Source organism: Osmia bicornis, chromosome 15, assembly GCF_907164935.1.
Source record: "Osmia bicornis bicornis chromosome 15, iOsmBic2.1, whole genome shotgun sequence".
Lineage (NCBI taxonomy): Eukaryota > Metazoa > Arthropoda > Insecta > Hymenoptera > Megachilidae > Osmia > Osmia bicornis.
Genome location: NC_060230.1, coordinates 1,146,437 through 1,166,781, shown reverse-complemented (window position 1 = coordinate 1,166,781; position 20,345 = coordinate 1,146,437). Strand labels below are relative to the sequence as shown.

The 20,345-nt window shown below is 42.6% G+C and overlaps 2 protein-coding genes across 3 annotated transcripts in view; one reads left to right on the top strand and one right to left on the bottom strand.

The window, feature by feature from the left end:
- Window positions 1-20,345, bottom strand: part of LOC114872923 — a 63,396-nt gene that overhangs the window by 12,588 nt on the left and 30,463 nt on the right. The gene's annotated exons all lie outside the window — the stretch shown is intronic.
- On the top strand, window positions 4-2,869 carry LOC114872973 (outer dynein arm-docking complex subunit 4-like). The gene is made up of 4 exons (XM_046288955.1): window positions 4-191; window positions 965-1,228; window positions 1,297-1,892; window positions 1,959-2,869. Exons 1-4 carry the CDS (start codon window positions 4-6, stop codon window positions 2,867-2,869), a joined length of 1,959 nt encoding a protein of 652 aa, XP_046144911.1.

The window sequence follows — 20,345 nt, the reverse complement described above, 5'->3', positions numbered from 1 at the left end:
GCGATGGCTGTCCTAGCGAGTGAAAACCTTGCGAGCGAGCTGGTCGATCTGAACGAGACGAGAAAAGCGGTGGAAAATGCGGAAAATCGTGCTCGTTTGGTGCAGAGGAAAAGCGACTTGAAAATTGGCCGTCGAAACAACCGGGAATATGCTCAGGCTCTTCATCGGGAGGCTGATAAGCTCTATCGCAGGCATGTTTTCTACGAATTTGCATAAAAATATATATTATAGAATCCAATAAAAATTTCAATCTTCTATTAGCTTTGCTGACTGCTGAATCAGAAGTGAAATTGAAAAATTTTCATTTTCACCTACGTGTCTTTTTCTTCTTTCGATTTCGAAAATGAGAAGAATGTTAACCTTTCATTCGCTCTTTACATTACCTCGATGTAAAGCTATAAAAAGGAAAATTTTCTGCAATTAATTGGAATTATTTCGATTCAATTTCGTCGCCAACGTTCACCCGGTTTCACCTGGCATTGTTCCACCGGGCTTTAAATGATATAATCAACGAAATTAATTTATTCCTTTGAAACGGCTGCTACAATTATTCGATCTACTGTACGCCGTTGTTTAATTACTTTAACATAGGTAATTGCGAGACACGTACAATTGACCCACGTTCCTGGTCGTCAGTGGGACCGTAACCGAGCGCAAAATTATGTCGATGCCGTTTAAATTTCACTGGAAATTTATCGCAGCTCGTTGAATTTTCATTAATCATAAACAACATGTCCATTTAAGTATCATTTCCTCTCTGTTCTCGATTTCGAAATAGCCATTTTATTATCTCTATTATCTGATTCATCCACTTTTAACACAACTTTCGCGAACGTTTGCGGCTTATCCGGTGGAAATTCTCTGAGGGCTTAAACGATGATGGAAATTCAATTGCTCAAACGGGCTTTCAGGCCACGTTCATAATTAATTGCTGCTAAGCGGACTGTCGAATCGCAATTTCCAGCGGTGATTACGAGACGGCATTGGTACTGTACCATCGTGCCGCGAACTTGTTTCCTCGGGACAGTACTCACAGCGTGGCAGCCAGGAGAACATCGGCGACGATAAGCTCCTGCAATAATCCGTCGAAAGCTCTTCGAAAGGCTTTACCGAGCGTGAACAACGGCGAACGATTAACCGTCAGCCTCTGCCCGGAAACGGCCGCCATTCTGGCGAACGACAGGCTGAAGAAGTCGCCGAATCCGACGTCGGTGGCTGAGATTTTAAGGTATTTGCATTGGAAATGCATTCGTGATAATTACCGAAAGATAACGACGAATCGATTCACCCTACCAGTTACTTTGACGCCCATAAGAGCCTATGGAAGACCCTGCCGTCTCCCCGACCGTTCAATGCCTTGGCAAGAAACAAATCGATGCTGAGGAAACAGCAGCTGGCCGATCAATCGTTAACCAACTTACGGACTGCCTTCGATTCCGGCAAAATGACTGCGGCACTGAAGATAGCCCAGGAATTGCTGCTCCTATCGGCAGGATTTCAAGACCCGACTCGTTATCAGATAGCCGCTTATCACTATTTATCCCTGATCCACGTCGCTCTTCACAGACACGATCGAGCGGTGAGCAACGTTGCTCGACTGGTGCGTCTATGCAAGAGCACCGGCGATCAGTCACAGATCTACAAATCATTCGTCACTCTGGGAAAAGTGCATCTAAGTTTTGGACACCTGGAGGCCGCTGCCAAGTCCTGGGAACATTTGTCCAAGGACCTGAAGGAACCTATTCCGGTAGCCTGGATCAGGCACGAGATCGGACGATGTTATTTGGAGACTGGAAAGTACAATCAAGCGATGGAAATGGCTGTCGAGTGCGTAGATGCTGCTGTAAAAGGGAAATCGAAGAAATGGTTGCTCTATGGGAAGCTACTTCTAGGTAAGAAGGCGAAAGTCTAGTATTCAATCTTTTCAAATGTGGTTTTTTTTCTTCTTCTTATTCAAGGTGTAAGCCTGGCGAAACTTGGTAGATTCGTAGAAGCGGTGGAGGAGCTGCAGGTAGCCGGGAAGATCACGGAGGAAGAGGGTGACACTCCCATGCTGTCCTACATCCGAAACCTTATCGATCAGGTGGCGCACGCCCTGCAAAGTAACCCGTTCGGCAGCGACCAGTTTAAACAGCCAACAGCTGCCTCCTCCCGTGACGAACAACCGAGACGATCCGGTATGTTCGTCAGTCGCGAACAGACCGTGATAACCACCATGTTCACTCAGAGAATGATCACCGAGTACCAGGATGATTCGGCCAGCGACCGATCTCTGGACGAGGAGATAACCAGTCCGGTAAAATCTCATCAAGAAAGCCAAGAACCGTCGGTTCCGAACGAAGATGAGCTACCAAGAGGAGACATAACTTTCAGGAAAGCAAGTTTTTCCGAAGGACAAGACCATTCTTCGTCATCCTCCGCGTCGTCTTCGTCTTTTTCTACCGACAAACTTCGCGAAGTAGAGGAGGAAGAAGAAATTTCGGAGGACGTTCAAGACGAAGAAGGGCTGAGGTGTACTAGCAGTAAAACTTCTTTCAAGAGCGCCAACACTACGGCTACCTACGTGATCGAAGGCGGAGACTCGAAGGTAGAGAAGGAAGAGGAAAAAGGGACAGTCGGGATGATCGATGAAGCGTGCAAGAGCGAAGGTTCGAAGAGCGATCAAGATCTAGAGAACGGACTCTTCAGCGAAGTGATTGACCGGTTAGACAAGATGGAACACGTGGAGCTTGTCAGACTCCTGCAGAAGGAGTTACTCGAGGAAGATTGGTCCGACGATTTCAGGGATTCGGGGGACGCCGATAGAGAGAAGTCGAGGACACCGAGATCCTGTCAAGATAGCAAGAACAAGATTCTAACGAATCATTGACCTTCAGAAACGATTTCCGATCCATTTACAAACATCTCTCTGTGTAGAATTTAGTAGTATCTCTTTCATCGTATACGCGATTACAAAAATCCTAAGGGTTGTCTTATTTACTTTGATGCAAGGTTCCATCGTGAAATAGTAAATCTAGCATTACCCAGTTCCCTTGGACGCACCGGGATTATCCGTTATCAGTCGAGTTCCGATGGTCGACTGAATATTCATTCGCATTATCGATGGCCGAACAACGGGGATTCAACGGACGTGCCTGAGCACCCGTGAAACGTCAAGCGAAGAGAAGCTCTGGCAGTCTCTCTTTTTTTATTTTTTTTATTTTTCGTTTTATCGACTGGTGTCCTGGATCGAGCGTTCCGCTCGACTTGCGCCATCAACGAGGAACGAACTTTTCGTTCGATACGGTTTGATTCCCGTTTAATTCGCCCCTGAATGCAGAACGTTAGTCGGTCGGGCAGAAAAAGGGCTGGGAATTTCATTGGCAGGGATAACGGGCTAATTGAGCTTCGATCGTTAACACTATCGCTATTTCTCTCCGAGGGGTTGAAATCACTTGACGGTTCCGGGATCTTCGCGAACCCTCGTTAACATCCCCCTTCGAGATTTATTAACTGTCTAAAGCCCGAACACACACACCGTATCCGATGTTTTAGCGAGTTTCCGGTAGACGGACGATCTCGACGTGTCGGGAGTGACGTCGAGTTGAAAGGTGTCGAATCGAAAGGGAAAAAGGTGCGTGCGTAGGCAGCGGACTCGTCGAGCATAAAAGGAGGCTAGAGTGGAAAGGCGAGAGGGAGAAAGGTACTTTCAGTGCTACCTGTTGAGCTACCTATGTGTTCTCAGCAGGCCTCTTTTGTATGGTCATCAAGGCGCTGGAAATAGCTGTTCGTGCTCCGTGTTTCTCCGGTCTTCAGCTACGTAACATTGTCGCGAGAAAAGCTGGACCAGACAGTTGTGTAACCCGTTATCTCCTGCTGCGATCGTTCCAGCTCGTTACTTCCGCTACGACAAGTTGCTTCAAGTATGCAACTTTTCGCGTGCTATAAATTCTTTTCGCTACTACCAGCAACGTAAACGACTTGTTTCTGTCACGCGAATATATCCTCTTGAATTCCTCGCTTGTTTCTCCTGTCACGATTTCGCTAAAACGCGCACGGTTTCCTCTGCGGTTTCGTCTCGTCAGCTGTCACTGTATTCACCGGAAAATTGGTCAACGGAGATATTCTCGCGAGTTAACAGAGTAACAACGCGTACAATTTCAAGAGTAATCAAATTCTCGTCGTTGTATATAAAGCGTAATTAATATTTTATAGTTTGGAAGAAGTGGCAGTAGTATAGTCAATAATGTCACCGACTAGCCGGGAAACCTGGGGTTCGATTCCCGATCAGGTGTGTTACGTTTTTTACGAATTTTGTTTTCAATAAAAAATTAGTTTCAACGCTAGAACTATTCCAAATGAAAGTTAACATAAATTCCAATAAAGAAACTTGAAACCAGTCGTTCTGCAATAAAAATATTCTTAGGTGACAATTATGTTGTAAACAATGACGAGTGGATTGGATTCGTTGGTACTTTCTCACTGATTAAAACTCGATCAACGCAAATTATGGTAGGCAGCGCGAATTGCTATCGCGTCACGTTCCATCGGCGCGAGTTTTCAATTAAAATATTCACCGTTGAAACAGCGCAGCTCCCCGGTATTGTTCGTTGAAAAGCTTGCCCGGAGGATTGAATCATTCTAATTTTCAGCCGTATAATGGCCATTGTCGACACGCGTGCGTTTATTACAATACCATTGTTCAACATCGAGTTTATTCTTTCGCATCGCTCGAAGAAGATTATTGTTGCAAAACAGTCGGACAGCTCGCGTCAGATTCGAATGCATTATTCATTCCATCGAAACGTGGAAGAGTCGCTGAACGAACGCGTTTCACGGCAAACAAGAAATTCAATTACGGAGATAATTATTAGGTTATCGAGGGTTTGAAAATGGTCGATTTATTCGGGAAAACCATTCCACGATTTTAATTCCATTGAAAATAACGTTAATTAACACGTTGAATGTTATGCGGGTCAGCTGAAATTACAGGATAATAATAGTTGTTACAACGCGTTGACGCATCAAAAGAAATTAGAAATATCACCGACGTGCAACTCGCATCTGGTTAGTTCCGAATTTCCGTGTATCACGGAATTCAAGCTCGTACCTTCGTTCCTTGTAATTTCAAAGGTTCATGAGGCTCGTAGCGCTTCATTAAAGTGGGCTCGTTTTATTTCTTGCTTCGCCGAGGAACGCCGACTTTAATCCAATTAAGATAATTAAACTGGAATACGTCTCTGAGAATCATTTACACCACGGATCATACTCCGTCTACGTTATTTCCATCGAGCACCGTTTTATCGAATTCTTTAACAATTTCATTAACTCGTCCCGTTTTTTACGAACGAAAAACGTGTTAAATGAGTCCGACAGTAATCAACAGAGATTCCTGGAATATGTTCCGCTCTACGAACGCCTGTTGAACGAACGATTAAAGCTTGTAAAACAAAATGGTGCTTCGAACGAATGTGTCCCGTGCGCGGTGACAATAAATTTCACCTGTCTTTTGAATCGAACCGCGAAACAAAAGGACCGCTAAAATTGCTGGACAATGCGCGTATTGCCGCAAAATACAACGCGGTTCCATTATACGTTTCTCTTGTATGTACAGCAAACAACCGTGGAATACGCAAGAGAATAGTACCGTAGCATGAAAAAAATCTTTTTCTTTTCCTTAAAACATTTTCCACACTTCCTCGACGATCCCTGCGCCTCTCTCGAGATTTAAGAAGAAAGTTTTTCCACAAGTGGATCTAGGTCTTATCAAGATAAAATCGTAGAACGTTTGCAGCCTCTGCAAACAGCGAATCTCGTAATCTACAAAAGACCCAAGACACGTACTCTGCTTTCATTTGAGCTGCTGAATAATCAGGATTCTTCAACGAGCTTTACAGGGAAGATCAAGAAGATTTCCTCGAGGCTGGGTGTAACGTTGCGGAGAATACGCTTCGGGAATAGAAAACAATCGATGAAAGATCGTCGAACGTCGATGGGGAAAGAATGAGAAAGGAGGCTCTCTGGATTATCGTTTCACTCGAGAGGAAACGAAAAGACGAATGCTCGGGATACTTGTTGTTTTTCTATTGTCCTCGACTCGATAGCTTGTCAAATGAATTTTATTACACAACAATGGATCTCGAGAAGAATTTATTGTGAAAGATAAATTTTATTAAAAAAAATTTCATCACCCATTATACTCGAACAACTTTCTCTATTGATTTAGAAAAAAGAGAGAGAGAGGGAACAATGGAAACTCAATTCCTTTGAACTTACGTCGAAAAGAAAAGGAAAAAGAAGTAGAAAGCACCTCATCCACGAAATGGATGGATTCTCAAGTAACGAGTGCTGGCTGAAGGTATATAAAAGCGTAGAAACGTGTAAGGTTCTCTTTCGATCCTGAGGAGACAACCCGATAAGCATCGTTAACGTCGTTATTCGTAGCCGTCGGGCTTCGAATAACTAATTAACTCTGCCGGACCACGCGATTCTCTTTGTCCTTTGTTCGCAACATCGCATCGGTGCGCGGGTCTGAAAGGCTGTTCCACAGTGTAAATTGTAGTACCAATTAATATGCCGACCCACACACACACACGCACGCATAGAGTATTGCTTAAACCTGATACAATTATTCTGCTGCATCTCGAGTTGCGTCGATAATTGTGGGTTTTCCACTTCATTATTGAGTTCTTGCTAACTGAAACTTTTGATTAAAATTCTCTAACCAATGGTCTATGCTTTAGTAGATTTTCCATCCAGTTAGGAAGTCGTAAAACCACAAATCGATATATCATTTCGGCCCACCCTTATCATTTTTCGCGATGGTTAGGTTAGGTTAGGGTTAGGTTAAGTTTTTTTTTCAATTTACCAAACACATATATATATACATATATGAAGTTTGAACGCAATAGGAGTGTGGTAGTATTCTCCAGATAAACCGCGACTTCCGCTAAAAGGAATTACACCCTATGCCGCAGTTATTTTATGGATGAACCCCGGCTGCAACTGTTTTCCAGGTTGAATTACCTGGTCAAGTTTTACGTGTCTAGTGGTAGCTCATAAATATCCCAGCGATATTCATCCTCGACCCAAATTTCCTAATTACGTTACGTGACGAGAGTACGTCCAAGGGCTCCCTTGGCTCCAACAAATTTTCAAAATTCCACCCATCTGTAATTTTACCAGAACGATTTTCACCTCGCTTCCGACGATCATCCTTCAAATTATCAGTCTCATCGTCGAATTTCTGACCTGAACGGTATTCCATATTTTACAATCAACTGGATCTGGTCATTAACTTTCGAAAATTTTCGGATTCAAGATTCGAGGTTATACGCGCAATGATTCGCAGTTCAAGATTCCAGTTCAAAGTTCACAGTTCGTTTCAATACCACCGACTGTTTTCAAGCGATTCCCATCCGAACTTTTATCGATTTTCTCCACTGCTTCGATGCGCTGCTTCGTATCTGCATCTCGACTGCAAAGCTCGCTTATCGATTTCCCGTAACGTTATCCCTCGCCGAGCGTGCCGAGAAAAACTATGGAAAGCACAAACGTCTGGTGCATCTATTAGAAGTGCATTGTTTGCTGCAGCCGGCTTAGTTACTCGGAACGTATGTAAATATCTACGCGGGGGTGGCAACTTTTCAACGGAACAAAGGTTAAACGAGAATTGATCAGATACGATCAATTTATGAGCGTTTTCTCTCCGATTACAAATGCAACTTGCAATTTCCATCGGATGATTAGATTTGAAGAAACGTAATCGTTTTTCTCCGTACGTTCTATCGCACGGTTCTTTTCATCGCATCCTAATAGCAAATTGATCGTTCCGCTAGATATTCCGCGAGCAGTCGGAAACTGGAATGCAGGATGCGCCTTCAAAAATCGAATTCCAACACGAGAGGATTTTAAATTTCCTTTTAGCTGGATGCACGAGAAGCTGGGGTAATACGAATGCATTGTTGACACTTGGAGTGTCTTTGTATCCAGTACGCGAGTACACCGAGTACGGTAGTACCCAGTGCTCCAGTTATCCAGTACCTTAGACCTCGGTACTCTAGTACTACAGCACCCAGTATTCGAGTACCCCGGTACCCACCGCCCGGGTCGAAAAAATTCGAAATTTTTATTCGAGTAGTAATACCGTGGAAAAGTTCTGAATTACCACTGTCCCTCAAAGGGTTAAACGCGAGAGGGTGGAGTTTGTCTAATCATGATACTTTTATCACCCGAAATCCTAATTAAATGAAACTTTAAGATATCACTTTCTTTTAATCATCAACTCGAATCGAAGTGACGAGTCCTCTGGTAAGGGCACTCTCGATAATTGTCCTGTGAAACGCGGTGTGAAAACGAGGTAAAGACGATGGTAAGGTCTCGCGGAAGGGGCAAAGAGGTCGAAATACGGTTCGTTTGGTCGAGAGAATCTCGTTCGTGGTATCCTTTACTGAATGTGCCGCGGGGCTCTCCTTTTTCCGAAGCCAAAAAAGAGAGTCAGCCAGCTTTGAAAGCGGCTCGAGAATAGAGGAGGCTCGTAGCAGCTGGAATTATAAGTAAGTCACAAGGATGAAATCCTTCACGGAAATGGATCGGAAACGTTTGTGTCCCAGGATGAAACGGATATTTCCGGATGGTATTCCAGCAACTTGCTCTACCATCGTCTTTATAGAATTCTGGATTTCGGCCAATTGTCGAAGGAAGCGTTATCCTTCTCTATCTTATTTTCTTTTTACTCGTAAACATCTTACTATCTTACGGATGACAAACCGATGTTTTTTTTTTTTTTGCATCATTAAAGTAAATTATCCGAGCCAGGGACACTGAATAATTGACGCGTACATGAAAGGGTCTCCAGAGTATTAATCGTCGAACCTTTCACCTTGATGTACCGAGGTCGCAGTCTCTTCGTGTCATCGTGAACAGGGAAAAAGACTACGAAACGGGGCGGATTATTTATTAAAGCGCGGCTTCAGGGTTCGTAGATGGGTCACAGAATTCTTTACTGTTTTTTCTTCCAAGATGAGAAACCCTTTAACGCGATGCACGCTGTTACATCGAACGACAACGATCACGAAAATGGTGGATGTAAATGAGACCGCTTCTTTCAGTCGACGTAAAGCATTTTTCTTTATTCAATTTTCCATTACTCGACTAAATGAAATCCTTAACGAGCCAAGTAACGCTGAGCGTTAATTAAATTCTCCGGACATTTTAATTACCAATCTTGTAATTTAATATTTCAAGCTGAACGTTGAAATTATAATTTGCACGCGATTGAAGTAAAGAATAACTAAGTAAACTGTCGCGAATACTTTGCGTCGATCTTGATAGAAAGATGAAAAAAGAAAAAAGAAATCTTGTAGAAAGTCGAACGAGCTGCTACAAAGAGCGACTTGACGCGAGGTAAGGTGAAGTGACATTTCATCGAGCAATTATTAGAACACACCCACGCATTATCAAGGACGCGAGGTGGCGCAAGGTTATCGCAGCGGGAGCGTAATTAATGTCGTAATTAAACGAATACTTAAACGGGAGTACTGGCTCGAAATTTAACCGAGGTCACGCCGAAGAACAGAGCGGCCGTCTCTATCGGATAAAAAATTCAACGGGAAAATTGTTTTACGGCACACGCACATCACCCTAACGTAATTCGTTCGAGGGTTTACGTGTTCCCGGCAAAGGCTTTTCGATATAATCAACGCCAATAACCGGACTGTAATATAATTAATCCCAGAAGCATCGACGCGTTACAAAGTAATCAACTTAATGGCAGAATGTTGATTAATCCCTTGGAATAACGTGCGTGTAGTATCGTAGTTTATACATATTTCTAATTCAGGTGAAGAAGTTTGATTTTGCGAGCTACTTTCGTGTAAATTCATTTACGATACCACATATGGAAGAGTAAATGAAGCGAACTTAAGTTTCTCTAAAGACAGAGGAGGGAATTATCGAAACTTCCGAGAGACGTCTGCGGTATTTCCTTCCCAGAGAAAATGTCTCCCACCGGATGTTTAATGCAAACGCTCGGGCGACATATTTTTTAATTACGAAAGTTAACAACTCCGGGAGAGTACGAGTGTCCACTCGAACTAAATGACAGGAACTTTCTCTGGGGAAGAGAAACGAGACAGTTTCCGCTTTCCCATCCCTTTTCACCTTCGTCACCGTCATTTCATGCGAAAAAGCTTGTATCGCGAGTTAACTGTTCCTTCATAGACCAGTTGTTAGTTGAATGTAAATTTATGGAATTTCAGTCCGAAGTTTCGGAACTGCCTGTCTCTATTGTATAATATTGTATATGTATAGGTGCGGTTGAAAAATACGCTTTCAGAATGACTTCTTAAGGATTCCTCTTCCGTAACGCGACTTTATTTACACACCCATCCACTCGGAGCTTGTTTTCTCGCAACGAAAGGAAAGACAGAAAAGTAGCTTTCAGGTCGATGAGAAAAGAAAGTGGCTGACCGCTTTCGAACACGAAGAAAGACACTGATATCGCACGCGTGGGATGCTCCTATTCCAACGGCGAATTTATTTAACCCCGTTCGTACGTTCTTTCCAATGGTCGTTTAGAAGCGAAACACGTGGCAAGAGCTATGTAACGTAAAAACACGTCCCCCATTCACATAACACATGCGCGAGCTTCGTTTCGCCATGACCCTTTTGTTCAATGAAATACCGCCTCCGAAGAAACAAGACCTTTATACCGGTAAAGATAACAGGGATCATACGTGGAATATCAAAGAGGATTTTTATATTGATATTTCGGGTGTTTTAAAATTGATAAAGAAATTTTAGTAAATTATTTTCGGGTGGCCGATGTTTTATTAAACATAGTCAAATCGAGTTCGTCTCGAATTACTGTTCACTCTACATATAATATCCCTACATTATTTCACCTATTTTGAGACACCCTGTGCACACGACCGAGCAAAGTGAAATATGAAAGGACGAAGGAAACAAAGGCGGACCTTCGACCAGTTTACGAGATGTTTAATTAATCCCTTCTGCCGTCGCTTCTGTGAGAACAAGGCTGCAGCAACAATTTTCATGGAAAATTTCAAACAAGCCCCGGAGAGACGTTTAGAGAACGGAAGCGAGGGATATTCAGGAAAATGGCGAGGCATGGGTGCAGCGGGTGAATATGTGAAAGGGTGAACGTAGTGAAATAAAGTAGCTGGTGGTGACAGGGTCGATATGGAAGATCGTAGGTAGTTCGCGAGTAGATTGAAAGGAATTTAATTCACGACTCCGTCTCGTCGTCCAAGGCTTGATCCTCGTCATCCGCCATTCTCTCTCTCTCTTTTTCATTTCTCCATATGAAAGTTTCAAAAGAACCGATCGATCGGCTATCTTCGGTGAATTATACCATTCTATGATGATAATAAGACGCCCAGACAGGGCGCGGAATTTTCATTGTGAATCAGGGAAATTGAAATTTTCAAACGAATCCCTAAAGTTAATCCCGGACTCGGGATTCCTGGAGAACCTTAAACGGAGATGCTGTAAAGTCTCAAAGATAAATAATTAATTTTTTGCAAATTAACCCCTTAAAAATTTCCATCAAAATCACCGACTGCCTATTCCTGGGTCAAGGTTCGGGTTTAAAGCATCAAGGTCGTTGGTCTTTCAAAATTTCTAGCCACAACGAAAAATATTTCTCGCTTAACGCCATTTCAGCGAGTACGCTGACTCGACAAAGTAACTGGTAGCGGAAAAATAACTTCGTAAAGTTCACTCTCTCGTTTGGTCCGTTGCGGTGGAGGATTACGTTACGATCCACTCCAGGACTCTGGTCCCGCGTAATAAAACGTACGACTGGGTCGTTACCGTTTCGCAGATACCATAAAGCCATGGGGAAAACCGGCGACCGAGGCGAGTCGATGGCGGGGATAGTTTCACCCTTGACCCAGTCTCCCCTGTGTAAACGGCAGCGAAACGACTCGCGTGGAAGAATCCCGCCACGTGAAATTCGCGTACGCTCCTTTCTACCATTCGGAATTAAATAATAATCTTTATGTCTGAGAATTTTTTTGATAAAATGGGCCAAGCCTGTACGAAATCGTACGAAAGCAAAATAGCGTCGGGTTAATTGGAAAATAGGTCCCTCGCCTATATTTGCGATGATTTTTCAATTCCTCTGTAATGGAATTTCGTCTTTCAGAAAAGAACGCGTGTTACGCGACGGTGCAATTAAATCTCCTAATGGTTCTATAAGGAGAGAACTCTTGGAGACCTCTTCAAAGCTTCCATTATCACGGTCAGATAGACCGGGGCTTTATATAGAATCGTTCTAATTTCCGGTTACGAATTTCGTCGAGGATTCTGAAAAAGGTTATGAGATCGTTCGAGCGTGAATCTCGTTCGATCGTAATTACGAAAGAGCTCGTGAAAAGAAAAAAAAAGAAGAGGGAAACGGAAAGGAAAAAAGAGTAAAAGCGTATCTATGGAAGAGAGAGGAGAGAATCTCGTTTTGTCATGGATATCACGATCCGATCGGACGTTTCAAAAAGTCAAACAAACGTCGAAAAGTGGACGATGGGTAAATCGTTTGGGGCGTTTTCACGAAACGACAGCCAGCCAGTCGGTTTTGTTTTTCTACGAGAAGACAGTGTGTCGCGATTACCGGATGAAATCTCTCTCTGGCAATTACTCGGGGATTCGGCTGGACTTGTTTGTCACCTGAGCACCATCCCCGAACGATTGCCTTTCTCGTTTCAACTCGTCTTATTCGTTTCTCGATATGTCTGTCACGTTATTTAGACGGGAAAACGTTGAATATGTCGTTGCAGTAATGGATTCTTATCATTCTCGACTCATATTCATTTGATCAATTTTACTTTTATCTCAACGGGACTGGATCAGTCAACTTTTTAGCTGAATATAGAAAACTCAGCTATCTTCGGAAACTTCCTTCGACAACTATAATGTATCATCGTCGATACAGAGTTCTATCCGAGATATTGCTTACGAAGCTAAGAAATAATAAGTTCGCCGTACAATCTCGTTCCAAAGAGGGTTCGTAACGAGACATAACGAGACGGAATAAAAGACGACGAGAAAATTGTGCTTTTATCGATAATATCCAAAGCTTCCTCCGTAGTTTCTTAAAATTAAACAAAAGAATACGAAATGAATAAATCTCATCCTTCCAGAATCAATATTAATATCACCCGTTTTTTTTATTTAATTTATTGGTAATTAACCGAGCGAAGAATATCAGTACAATTACCCCTTATGCAACAGCTATAGAACAGCGAAAGGATTAAGAGAGAAAGAGAAAGAAATGAAATTTTATTGGTCGAATCGCTGTGACCTGGAGACCCAGAGACTCGTCTGGGTCCAGGTGAATTTCCCGCAGAACGCACACCTGCGCACTGCGTGTGCTATCTGGTATCGTGTGTACACTCGGTCAGGTGAGTATTGATCGTGGCGGATGTGCAGGGAAGAACACAAGCGGGCGGCAATGGCCCGGCCGGAAGTGGCGTGGAGGGGAAAGCAGGGCACTCGGTTGCTCTTCGAGTGCTCGGTGGAGCAACAGGCGACTATGAACTCGACCTGCTCGATAATGTTTTTAAACCATTTCACCTGCTCGATTTTTCCTACGATTCGAAAGTGTCTGGGAAACTGTGGAGGGAAAGATGGTTCCTCGGGGAGGTTGTTGTCGCTGGGGTAAATTGCATCGAGTACCAAACAGGTGATTGAACTCAGATTCAATGGAGAAGTTAAAGAACAGAGAATTCGAGGATTTTACGAATCTCGATTCCTGATTCCTTAATCATCCGGTATTTCGTACCCCTATCATTACCCCTCCTCGCAAAGAGAACGTAAAAGCCGCAAAACCAGAGAGCCGAAAGAACTCTAGCCGTATTAATAAAATTCCCCCGGAATCCAACGCGAACGTTAAAATTAAATTGTAATGTAAACGGTAATTTAGAAATTGCACGATAACGAAGTCAAAGTATCGATTTCAAGGTAACACCGTAGACATTGAATAAAAGGATCAAGGTTGTCCTACTGATGCGTCGCAGCAACGATTCGGGTCACCGACGATGCTAAGTATAGCCGTGAACAATTGCAGCAAACAATCTTTATTTTATTTTTCAAGCACGTCTCTGCTCGACGATACTGCGAATTTTTTCTCGTTAAATTATTTGCCCGCTGTCAGTCTCGATAACCACTCTCGTCCAAACCACTGACACTTCGCATCACGAAATTGCAACTCGGTTTTTATATACAGCCGCAGATTCCAGGAGGTGAACGAGCACGACGTCGCATTAATAAGTAATTAAGAGTTGAACGAGGTTTCTTGTTGTTCGCAACTGTTGCACCAGATTACCGGTGCACCGTAAACGCCAGCAACAGGCGATCAGGCTTCACCTCGTGACCAGACTTCCGCCAAGATAATGCCACTTGCAAGTTTGCATTTTGCATGCTTGTCAATCGTGCAGATTGATCAATTGACTGGATGCATTGTCGGTCGTTTCAGGTTTAAGCGTTTGATCGATGCATAAATAAATGCACGATGCAATTGGTAAAATATGAAAACTGCTAGATTTCCTAGTGTTGGATAGCTCCCTTTGCTCCGGCCCACCCTTATCATTTGTCGCGATGGTTAGATTAGGTTAATTTCTTTTCAATTTAAATGGTTTAAGCACCATCTTCCTGAAGAGAATTCCCAAAAAAGGTGAAAACTTCAACCCCTCCGATTCGACGAACAGAGATTTTCTACGATTCGAATGGTAAGTAGAATAAGTCGGCGTACAGTCAGACAAGTGGATCGAATCGCACGCCACTAAACGGTGGGAATTCTGAATGCATAAAAATACGTTGCATGGCAGTTAGATTTGCTTTTGATAGCCGACGACTTTTATATTCTCTGGCCACTTTAAAATTCGATTAAACTTATGAAAAGTTTCAAAGTCCCCTGTATGCCATTAATATTCCCAAGGGGAATCTGTAAGCGTTCCTGTGTAGACAAACTGCGGCACTTAAAGAGAGAATATTATATTACAAAGCTCGTAATATACACTACTAAAAAATATTAATTTAACGAAACTTAAATCCTGAGCATTACATCGGAAAGAAACTTTCCGTTCTGAAACGGGAATAGAAACTCGTGAAAGTATAATTAGGGTAGTCTGGAACACTGTCAGGTGTAGCCAACAACTGTCACTCCTGTAATTCCCACTTTCAGCTTCAGCTGATTTCTTTCGCAGAGCCATAGCTACCCTGCTCGTAAATAATTCAACTGGATGCCAACACCGTTAAACGAAGCTCCCATACGTCGCTGACACACACACCGACGATTCTAATCCACTATAAATTATAAATTCTCTCTCTTTATGCATGTTTCAACGAAAGATTACGGGTTAAAAGCTACCACGGCTAGGACGCGATGAATGACCGTCGCAGCTGAATGAATCTCGATGCTTTTTGACGATCAAAACAAGTGAGAAAATGAAAATACGATTCGAGATCATGTTTTTTCAAAGAACTTACATCGCCCGGAAGTTGTCAGGGTTTGGTTTGAGAAAATCTTGTAACACGGAGTAAACATCTGGAAACCTGCAGTTAAGATCCTTCTAAAGGTTTCAGTAAAAGTATTTTCTATTCGCAACTCTGCTTACTTTCCAGCATTTCTCGAAAAGAAATATAAAGTTGGCGAAAGTTGAGTTCCGAACGCTTACAGCTATCTTCGACGCGTCCAATTCAGTTTCTGTTAGTCACAAACTGCAATATTTTTTTTTTCTCTCTCTTTTTATCGCCCAAAGCAATTTTCTCGATTCTCACGAACGCTTCTGGAATTACGGCGCTCAAGTTCCACGGGACTTCCTGATAATTACCTCGGAAGGAAACTTCTTCTTTGGGAAAATAAAATTGACGCGCGAAATAAAAATATACGCGCGTAGGTGGTGGATACATATTTATAGCCGTTCCTCCGAGAAAATTTCCGCTGGACTTTTCTCTACTGGCAGCTAGAATGGCTGTGATTCTTTCCGTCCGAGGAAACCCGTTTCCGCTTAGGCGAACAAGCTATAGGAGATTCCGGCCACCTCAGAAGCGGAAATAGACGCGGCGAAAGGAAGGCTTCTCGCGATCCTACAATGCTTCGTTAAGAATTGCCAACTGTTCTCAACCTTTTTCTTCCTCGTTGCAATTTCTGTTTCCTTCAATTTTCATAGAATTGTGATCAATTCAGGATTTTCTAGGGAAAATTGGAATTCTGAAAATCCTAGGGAAAGATGGGAATCCAGGGTTAATCTACTCTTAAAATCTTCCTCGAAAGTTTCTTCGATTCGAGGAATTTCCTTTTCAGACCGGAATCGTCAAAGTCTTGGAGGGATATACTCGTCGAAACAAAGTAATGGCAGAGGATGAGAGAATAAGTTCGCAAGTTTCCTGAAACTCGGCGAGTAGAATTATTGTTTCAGTCGTTTCGACGTCTCCGCGAAGCCGCAGTAATTTCCCTTCGAGGATTCCGCCACTTTTCGAACCACTTATATATCCATGGTCCGTTTCATTGGTAGCCGGAGCTACGTTTCGAGATCACGTTAATGACATCGTTTGTGGCCTGGCCCGTTCTGCAAGCATCGCCCATTCGGCCAGACTATTGGCTTCTAATGAACGGTTCGGCTAACCTCATCCCACCCCCCTTACCGCCACCCCCTACCTTTTCGATGCTACTCGATCGTCCTTAATCGATCCTTATCGTGCTCGATAGCCTACTATCCCAGTCGATATTCCACTTCTAAAGTGCGCCACTTTGACCAACCACCTTTCAATTCCCTGGAAATCCATCGATAGAGAACAATGCTCCAAGTAGTTTCTTTTATTGGAGATTTTAACTCTTCCTCTATTAACGCCTTCGATGGATTATAGAGGGTTATTTGAAAATTCATTTTTGCAAGTTGTTAGTTTAGAGATTCGAAGTTTAATCCTTCCGACTCGACGAGTCGAAATTTTAACCCTTCCAACTCGAGAGGTGGAGATTTTTAGAAATTGAAAATTGAACCCTTCTAACTCGGCCCGTAGAAATTTCAACCCTTTTAACCCGAGGGATACAGATTTTTAGAAATTGAAAATTGAACCCTTCTAACTCGTCGCATAAACATTTCAACCTTTCCAATCCGAGGGATGCAGATTATTAGAAATTGGTGATTTAATGTCAACCCTTCGAAAACCCGAGAGGTAGAGATTTCGGGCGATTCGTAAATTTTATTTTCAAATTCCTACGTTATATTAGAATGAGAATGGCAAGGGTAAAGAGCATCTAGACACCACCGCAGAAAGTTTTATTCCGTCAAGCTGGCTGGAAATTGCACTTCACCGAACACGCCCTCTGTTCATTCGTATGCAGTTCGAGAAGCTCGCATTTATTTTCGTTTCCTGTGTCGTTGCAGCGAGACTGTTTGAGGATTGCTTTTTCTCTCGCAGAAGAAGGATCGAGATTGAAGATCATCTCTCTTCGAAGGGGAGGCTTTTTCGAAGAAGAAAATCCGGAAACGAAATTCTACGAAGCAACTGTCATACGACGTGGAAAGGTGGCAACAGAATACCTTCTTTCCGTCCCTTTCAACCCACGTTTGCATGAGTTTTAATTTTATTTTTCGCCGGATGAAACCTCGTTTTTCCGCGTATTGTGTCGTTTTCACTGCCTCCCGGAACCCAGCTTTTTCCATCATACACGAGCCCTTTTTTCCATAGAAAAAATCTGAAAGCTGCTCAAAGAAAGTAAGAAAAGAAACATTCGTAATCGGTCTTGCGAAATGAATCAGGCTACACGAAATGTTTGACGGAACGTCGCTAGCCCGAACGTTACAGCGATATTTTACCAAGATACCGTAGCTGTGAAGGGCGTATGATTTATTATCGAGATACTGTTACACCAACGACATGATAATGTCTCCGTAACAGCTTGTCAAATCGAGTGACGTTGATACGAACAGCTTGTTATTCGGTTATCGAAAGCATTTCAAACTGATTCGTGTACTGTGTTAAATTCATTTTCCAGAGATACTCGTCGATAAACGTATTACATTTCGAAAAGTAACAAAATATTTTTAACTTTTCTCTTCTTTCTTTTTCACTTTTTAATAGAATAAAAGATGAAGAAAGAGTCGCGGAACGGAAGTAGAAAATGTTTCGGAAGTCTGAAATAATGGAACGCGCGTATTTTGCACGCGTAATAGGGAAGGTAATGAATGTAAAATGAAGTTCTTGTTTAGGTCCACGACGCGACGGGGAATATAAATGGGATTCCGAGCCAGGGTGAAAATTTCATCGGGCTGGAAAAACAGTGACGCGATAACAACTGAATTTCCGAGATACCATTAAACGGGGAATTTAAAGCAATTATTCCGTACGGAAAAAAACTGTTCGCTTGACTTTCCACGAGATCGTTCAACCGCCTATAATATGTATCGTTGCTTCCACAATCATAAATCAATAACTAAAATCATATATCGTTTCGTTAGCGACCTCGACGAATCATTCACCGAGATAAATTCCTTTGTCTGATCATGCGTGGACCTGTTCTACTTGTTTCTAAAATCTTTATTTCATTTGTCCGACCATATGGAAATAAATTACGAATAATATTCCGAAGATACAAATTGCGGCTGCGACGAATATCTGTCGACGGTAATTTATTTATTGCAGTCGATACGAATTATGTATGAAAAGCAAGGTGATTAATATCGTTCATAGAATGTAATGTATCACCTGCTTCAGGAGATAGTCGGTATTATGGTCTACCTATACCACTCTTTCCACGTGCAAACTAAGATTTATAATATTGCAAAAAGGATATAGAGAACAAATGGAGCGAAATACAATGTAATATTTTTCTTTTTTTTCTGCTCATCAGCATCTGTATTCTACAGGGTGATTCCCTCAACAGGGTGAAAGTATGTCGAGGTATCGATGACAGAAAAGGGTTTGGATGTGGCGGAATTTCTTTTGAGTACACTAGCGTGAGAATCACCCTGTAAGTACTTGTCTGACCATACGATCCGGCTCTTCCACTGAAACAAGTAGAACAAGACGATAATCTGACTACGTATGCGAATCTACTTTCATAAATCTTGGCTAAATGCCGCGAAACGTTCAATTTCCCGAAATTAAAGCGAGAAGCGATGTCAGCTGATGCCGGTGTGTCGGCTGCGCGAGGAATAATTTCACGGATGGTAAACGTGAGAGGAAAGAAACAGCACTACAACAGCTCGTTTCTCGCACGAGCCGTTTTCGTGAAACCGTGCCGGAATGACGAAGATGAAGCGAAGCCGGGGTGTCAGTCGTTAGATATCGTTGCTAATTAAGCGAACTGAATCGCATTAAGCGTTTCCATAAATTCCAGCCCTCGGCTCGTTCGTTAAGCGACTAATCGTCGCTTGGGTTCGTTAAATAATCGTCCACAATTTTCTAATAAATTAAGCGAATAATTCATTTCGTTTATACCTAGTACTCTATAATATCTGTTGCTCTATTCCTCGTACGGTGAACAACAACAGAGTTCTCGAACCCTTACATGTTCCAATCCGATTTATCAGAGCTCCGAAAGCTCCTTATTCCCTGCCTGACTGATTCGGTTTCCTCTAAAAGTATAGAGAACACGCTCGAACGCTTGTTTACCGAGTCTCTTACGAATGTTCGCTAAGAGGATAATCCGAACGATCGTTCGGATAAATTGTTACAAGCTAGTCGTACGAGATCCACGGATACGCGTATCCTTCTTAATGGCCGGCATCGGTGCTATGGATGATGTATGACGATAATCTATCTGTATTAAACGTAACGCGAGTGAGTTTTGACACGAGTACAAATTCCAGCTACCTTTCAACGCCAGACAACCAGTCGCTGGGTTGCTGTAACGAATCCGAATGAAGATTACGTGCTACTTAAAAAAGCTCCCGAATTATATGAATAAATTATATGTATTTTGAATAGAATGCTTACGTAAAACACGGACGCGTTATCGAGACTCTGTTGCTTATTACGGCCGCTCATTTATGGAACGGTGGACTGATAGCCGAGGCAATTAATTATGTAACCGATCCATGGGTGACATTACATAAGTGGTATTAATATCGGAAGCTTCGAAGTAAGGGGAGGTTTTAAGTTTTTCTTGGGTACCCTTTACATTGTACGATGGTGAATTTTCTCAAACTTCCGACGTCCTTCTACAAAATTAACATATTTTTCATGTTACAAGGAGCACGTTGACCGACCCCATCGTACCATGTCAAAGGAATAATTCCTTTTCCAATTAGGTAATCAATACAAAGCAGGGTAGCCTGTCACGCGATTGTTTTCTCAACGATTAACGTTATCGTGCTGTCGAATGAAACACGGTCCGCGCT

What these genes read in the sequence shown, in the direction of transcription:
- LOC114872973 (XM_046288955.1), top strand. Translation starts at nt 4, where the DNA reads ATGGCTGTCCTAGCGAGTGAAAACCTTGCGAGCGAGCTGGTCGATCTG. An exon ending in GCTGATAAGCTCTATCGCAG is followed by an intron (nt 192 to 964) that starts GCATGTTTTCTA and finishes CGCAATTTCCAG; the next exon opens with CGGTGATTACGAGACGGCAT. An exon ending in CTATGGGAAGCTACTTCTAG is followed by an intron (nt 1,893 to 1,958) that starts GTAAGAAGGCGA and finishes TTCTTATTCAAG; the next exon opens with GTGTAAGCCTGGCGAAACTT.